Source organism: Mycetomoellerius zeteki, unplaced genomic scaffold (genome assembly GCF_001594055.1).
Source record: "Mycetomoellerius zeteki isolate Tzet28-1 unplaced genomic scaffold, Tzet1.0 scaffold2179, whole genome shotgun sequence".
Taxonomy (NCBI): domain Eukaryota; kingdom Metazoa; phylum Arthropoda; class Insecta; order Hymenoptera; family Formicidae; genus Mycetomoellerius; species Mycetomoellerius zeteki.
The window spans coordinates 6,110-13,000 of NW_017257149.1; the positions used below are offsets into that span (position 1 = coordinate 6,110).

At 28.5% G+C, this 6,891-nt stretch overlaps 2 protein-coding genes across 2 annotated transcripts in view; both read right to left on the reverse strand.

The window, feature by feature from the left end:
• The window catches only part of LOC108722755 (uncharacterized), a 7,238-nt gene extending 5,690 nt beyond the window's left edge, over positions 1-1,548 (reverse strand). Inside the window, exons 1-3 of the mRNA XM_018448038.1 lie at positions 1,325-1,548; positions 935-1,094; positions 292-412 (exon numbers count right to left, since the gene is read on the reverse strand). The gene's annotated coding sequence lies outside the window, so the exon portion shown is untranslated. The remainder of the gene's footprint in view (positions 1-291; positions 413-934; positions 1,095-1,324) is intronic.
• Positions 1-6,373, reverse strand: part of LOC108722754 (uncharacterized) — an 8,205-nt gene extending 1,832 nt beyond the window's left edge. Inside the window, exons 1-5 of the mRNA XM_018448037.1 lie at positions 6,262-6,373; positions 5,711-5,916; positions 2,962-3,196; positions 2,535-2,867; positions 1,551-1,566 (exon numbers count right to left, since the gene is read on the reverse strand). Of these exons, the coding sequence (XP_018303539.1) occupies positions 1,551-1,566; positions 2,535-2,867; positions 2,962-3,169 (557 nt within the window). The 5' untranslated portion in view covers positions 3,170-3,196; positions 5,711-5,916; positions 6,262-6,373. The remainder of the gene's footprint in view (positions 1-1,550; positions 1,567-2,534; positions 2,868-2,961; positions 3,197-5,710; positions 5,917-6,261) is intronic.
• Between the last annotated feature and the right edge of the window lie 518 nt (positions 6,374-6,891).

Consider the following 6,891-nt stretch of genomic DNA (forward strand, 5'->3'; position numbering starts at 1 on the left):
CTAGATATGGCAAGAAATGTAAACATTTTTTTTCGATTTCTCTGAAACGGAGCAAAAACGAGCATATGTCTATAGGACTTTTTTTCTTAGTTTTTTACTCCTCTACACGCTCCCGAAGTTTTGCGATTTAATTTGGAAACACCCTGTACATATATATATAATATATATTTAAAATGTACTCATATTTATTTTATTATAATTACATATATATATATGTATACACGCGCGCACGCAAATACACACACATCAATTAATGTTTGAATAAAATAAAATTACAAGAAGTTTTATTACGTTGAAGCAGTTTCATCATGTTGTATCCTTTTCGATTTTTCAGTTGCATGACGAAGCCATGTTTTAATTGGTTCCGAAATTTCATATTCAGTTGCTTGTGTATATTTAATCTGAACTACACCTACAATAAAAATAAATTATATATATATAATGCGCATGATAACGTTTCAAGACCGAAAAAGATTTCAGCACGCTGCTTGCGAAATTAGAAATGTATATAAATTCACATCAAGTATCTAAACATTAAGATCTGCTTTGACTGAAAGTAGGAAAGTAGTTTTTCATACTACATTTTTTGTAACTTTTAGTCATAGATATTTATATAACGTTTGGATGTTAAGACTTGGGACACTTTGTAATATATAGGTACATATATGTACATACAGTCAGCGATTAAAAGGTTGCAACATTTTCTTTTCGATGGGTTTCGGAATGCAGCTTGCTCACCGATTCGTTCTTACTTACAGATCCATGAGTAAGAATCAATCGCTCGGTGAGTAGACTGCATTCCGAAACCCATTTAAAAAAAGTGTTGCAATCTTTCAAGCTGACTGTACATACATATAAAACACATAAAATGCAGTATAAACAAAATGTCTAATAATAAAATATATTTTCTAGATATGTATACATGTATACTTACTAATTAGAACTGAGCAAAGGTTTAATTCTGAAAAAGTTTTGTTGTTCTTCTTTCCGTACCAACTGTAATCTTTTGCAATAGTTATTGAGAAAATTCTTTTCATTAAATTCAAAATAACACTTTTCAAGTTTTTGCCACCAATTCTTGAAAGTTCTTTTATCTAAGAAAAACATTTTTTTTTTAAATGTATAAGTATAAAAATTAAACATAATTATGTATCTTTAAATAGCAATAAACAGAATGTTTTATCATGCAATAAGGTATAAAAAAGTTAAAGAACATATCTATTATTTAAAATTTAAAGAAAGAATTAGTATTAAAATTCATAGTGTCATTAAGGAATATATTATATAACATATACGAATATCTCGACAAATATTTATATTTTACCAATTTTGAGCGATAGTCATTATTGGTGAGAGTCTCTTCCAATTCATTTAAAGCGTTATCAGTTTTTATTGGAAATTGTATCATTACATTTGCAGTCTCTTCGTTGTTTTCGTTTAAATCATTTTGCGTATTGTTAGTTTCCCATTGCTCAAGAAAGTTTAATTGGTTTTCTATTAATAAATCTAATTTTTGCTTAACAATAGCAAAATTTTTATATACGTAATGCTTAAATTCATCAAATTCTAAAAAAAAGAAAACAAATTAAATTATATCTGAGAAAAAATTGAATACAATTTTATTTAATACAAGTATTAGAAAATAAATTTTTGTTTTATATTTCTGCTGCTGACATATACAGATAATGATAAATAAACTATAATTATTAATGATTCTCACAGTGTTAATGAAGAAATGTTATTTATCAAATATAACAATTTCTTTACCGATAACAATTCATATATCTATTTTACGAAGAACATCACGTTGAGATTTAGAAATGTTTTCCATTGTTTTAATGATAGATAATTGAATGCTTGATAAATCTGTGATTATAAAATTGTAAATATTATAACTCTTACTCAATCTGCAGATATGTACATACACAAAATTTCAATACTTTAAAGATTAACATATATATAATATATAATAATTTAACACAATAAATAATAATCAAAGAATCCTCAACAGCGTCAAACGGAAGTATACAAGGGTAAATATAAGCGCTGTACTCCGTACGCATATGATAATGAATATGGAGTTATATCGTTATAATATAATATCTTACATAAATTTAAAATTATTAAATGTTTCAATTCATCTTCGGATCATTTCTAATGTTAGGTCACACTACCATGAAAATGATTCGAAAATAAATTGAAACGATAATTTTAAACTTATATAAGATATTTTATTATAACATCACCACATAGTAGGTATTCACTATTGTGTGCGCACGAAGTACAGCGCTAACTCTCATTTACCCTTATGTAAGTACTTCTATTTAATATATTATTTACGAATTTCCTCTTACCGTTTTTATTACAAAAGCATAAGTTAGAATCCTTGGAATTTGCTATTTTCTTTAACGCTTCATTACAATTTTTTTCAGAAAGTATACGTGTATTTGTGAAAAATGTATATAAATGTCTTTATTAATCTCAAAGATATTATTTAAAACATTAATCTAACAGAATTTGTATGCATTATTTACCTCTTGCTTGTTCAATAGCTAATAGATCTTTATTATTTTTAACTTGTGAGTATTGTATTTGCTCTTTTTCTGAATGACAATTTTCTATATCATTTATAATATGACGTGATATTGATATTTTATTTTGCTGTTTTAACTGTTGTGGTATTTCAGGATATTTTTCAATTTTTTTATTTCTTACAGATTTATCAATTTCTTCTTCACTGCTTGAAGAAAAATTTTTTGCTGCATTAAGCCTTCTTCTTTTTTTGTTAACTTCTACGTCTTCATCTGAATTCAAATCTGATAATTTCTCAGCTAATTTTAACTTTTTTTTTGCATTTGCAAAATTATCTGAAAATGAATTATAATACATTGTAATACATTATAAGAATATCTGATTTCTTTAAAGTTGTATAAATAAAAATTTTATTAATTTTCAACTTACCTGTACTTCCAAATATCTTTTTAATATCAACTGTTATACTGTCATTTTTTAAATCTTTCATTTTTTCAACTGCTTTGTCATATTCTTTCTGAGTTTTCAAATTTGGCCAATATACCGCAGATTTTTTGTCACAAGTAAACCAATTTTCAGGTATAATTTGAATACCGTCTTCAAATTCAACTATATAATATTTCTTGCCCATATTCATTGTTACACAGCGTTTTATTCAATATATCTATATTATTATAATTTATAAATAAATCACTTGTCTATTCAATATGCAATAATGGTATAACTACAGATGTATTGTTTGTATATGGTATTATTAACATTTTGTTAACAATATCTGATATCTCATATATAAATAATTCAGATATATCACTAACTACGTAAATATCAATTAAAGATGATGGACATGGAACATCGAATAAATCATTTTTAATTAAATATTTTCTTCCAATAGCAACTAGGCATTTCCTTGTATTACAATATGCAATATTTTCTATTTTTAGAATGCTTCGATCACTCATAAGACAACAATTATTCACATTATCATTTATTTTTATAACATAACCTGAAGTAGTGATAAATTTATATTGAGGACTTGTGCAATTATGAATAATCGGACCATTGAAATGTTCCTTCAGTACTTTTATTTTAGGATCTTTTTTATATGACACTGCACTATATGCAACAATATTTTTCTCTACATATCTCCTATGCAATTGCTGTAACGGTTTATCAGCTTTACGAATTAATTTTTTTACCTCTTGTAAAAAGTTTTCATATCTAAAAGCACTGAATGAATCTAAAGTGTCATGTATTCTAACATCATTGCATATATGAATCAGACCGTGAATATTATGAGATACATGATGTTCTCCATATAGAATTTTAAAACTTTTGACATAGTGCTTCAATAATTCTTCAGCATAATCCAAGTACTTCTTACACAAATCCTCACAACATAAAATTCTAGCAGCAACATAAAGAGTTAGGAAATGATAATATAAATCATTCGGAAGTATGTCTTGCAGAACAATAGGGCCTGTATATAATAGAATTTGTCTATACTCGGTTGCTTTCCATTGTTTTAAATAATCTAAAGATCTGGGTTTTCTACAAAATTCAACCGGTATAGCTTGCTTAATTACAGTTTCTAACTTGTTTGATAATACTTGACATTTATAATGTTGTAAACGAACCTTTAAATCACCTTTTATCCATAAATTAAAACATTTTCTTATAACTCCAAGACAAAGTAAGTGCATATAGTCAAGAGGAATATTTTCTATAAAATGTAATTCTGGTATATTTTTTAAAATAGTGCAGCCCAAATGAAAATTTTCATCTGTTTCATTTCTGAAACTATCATTTGTTCTCTTTGCAGCATTAATATCTGCAAAACAAACGCGTCCGTTTCTGTATTCACCTTCAACTGTACATTTTGTACAACTAAAATAACCACTGTGGCCTTTTACGTTCAATATAAAAGATTTTGCAGGAGCATCGCATACAATTTGTTTAATTTTAATATTGTACGATTTTTGACATAAAAAAACTCCATTGTTTATTAATTTTATTATTTCTTCTACAAAATTTTTTAAAAAGTCATTACAATTATTTGGTTTTTTAGATCCATAATATGCACCAATTATAAATACTTCTTTGTAAGGCAAAACGCATCCTAGAATTGGCCATAATGATGATGTCGATGATCTTGACATAGGCAACCCATCAATATTAATTCCTACATTTATTGTACATATATTTTTGAATCTGTAATTATATTTTTCAAAATATTTTTCTCTAACGCACAACAATACGAATCCCAAAATGTACATATGTACCAGGTGAAATAATTTTGATTTCAGTTTGCGAAGGTGTATGTAATAACGTTCTTGGATCGACCGGTAAATCAGAAAAGCATTCGTGTATACGGAGAATTTTTAATAATTCGCGCAGTGCAATACGATTAATATTATTAGTAACAGCCCAATTACATAACGAAGATTTTAAACTTCTTTTCTTTTCGATATTTTTAATATTGTTCTGATCATCTAACTTCAATATTTCATTTGCTAAGTTTGTATATGTTATTTCGTTTGAATTTATTGAATCATTTAAATTGTCAGTATCATTTATTGAATCGTTTGAATTGTCAATATCATTTATTGAATCGTTTGAATTGTCAATATCATTTATTGAATCGTTTGAATTGTCAATATCATTTATTGAATCGTTTGAATTGTCAGTATTATTTATTGAATCATTTAAATTATTAATATTATTTGTTTTCAGCGGTATATTGGATATGCTTCTCTGATCGTTATGTTGTGATAAATTTATTTCATTGTGTACAAGTCGTCTCAAATATCTAGATGACATTTTATTTAAACGTTTGCGTTTTCCACTCATATCTTTTTCTAAACAAAACAATATTGTTGTTTTTTATTATTTTCAAACTTTATTAATCTAAAAACTGTGTAAAGCTGGAAACACAATGAAAAGCACAGGCAATAGGAACAGGGAATAAGAGATTTCAACCTATCAGAAACCATGTATACTAGAATGGGCGCTTTCTGATAGGTTGAAATCTCTTATTCCCTGTTCCTATTGCCTGTGCTTTTCATTGTGTTTCCAGCTTAACCCTCAAAACCTTTATAATAACATCCACAAAATAGTACCTTATCCACACAAACACATACACTCGGTGTTAACTAAGCCTATAGATATTTTTTGTACGTACCATATAAGAGAAAATAGGGTAAAATTTCCTTTGACAAAATGTGATTAATACTTTGCTCAATTTACATGTGGTGTAATGCCCACCGTGCACGTGCCGTAATGTAAACCTATTTCACAAGAAGTCTTGCGGGCACACAGAATAGGCGATTCATCCAAGGAGATTAATAGTCGTTAGAAATTCATACAGCATAGGATAAGAATATGTACCTTATTTGGGCAAAAAATAAAAACATATCAAAATCATTACGAGCATGTATCAAAAGTAACCTATTTATAAACATGCATTGATATCGTACATCACGTATTAATATAGAAAGATGTATGTAACAGTATATTTTGTACGTATCATATAAAAGAGAATAAGGGAGAATTCCCTTGAAAGAATTTGATAATTTCCTTAACACTTAGCTCGATTCATACGTGGTGTGATGCCCACGTGCATGTAAACTTATTCCACAAGAAGTCTTATGGACGCACGACAGAATAGGCGATCAATCGAAGGAGGTTAGTAGCCGTTAGAAATTCGTACAGCATAGGACGCTCAGAGAATACCTTTACTCTTTGGTAAGAGAACGTTGTCCGTCCACATCCGTTTGCGAATACGAGGCAAGTTAAGAGCAGAGGAGAGCCGAGAGCATGCGTTGCATCATCTATGACCCAGACAAGTTGCACGAGCAGTAGAAGGGAGAGAGGGGAACTACTTCGTTGCGTTCGGAAATATCACCCGAGTGCTCCCGTGTATTGTTTTACCCTTGTTGTTCACCCAATGTTAAACAAGGATAATGTGATACACGAGGACACCTGAGTGATGTTTTCGAACGCAGCCTTGCACGGACGAGTTTTTATACAATTCGACAACGTTCCTCACCGAATAAAGCGACGTCCACAATGAGATTCTAAAGCGTAAAACTACAATTAAGCCATAAGAAATTGACTAATTATTTTTATTATTTTCTTTATTTACGGATTTTCTTATATACCGTTGGTTATTTTCTTACAGCTTAAGATGCCTTTTCGCTCATTTTTTGCGTCAAAACAGATCAAATTTGACGTCTGATATTCATTAATTTTTATTATTTTATCATTTTTATACGTAAAAATACATGTTATCTTTTATGAACATATAAAATCCCACATAGCACACATTTGCGAGTGTTACGTCCCGGTCGACGAACACGATTT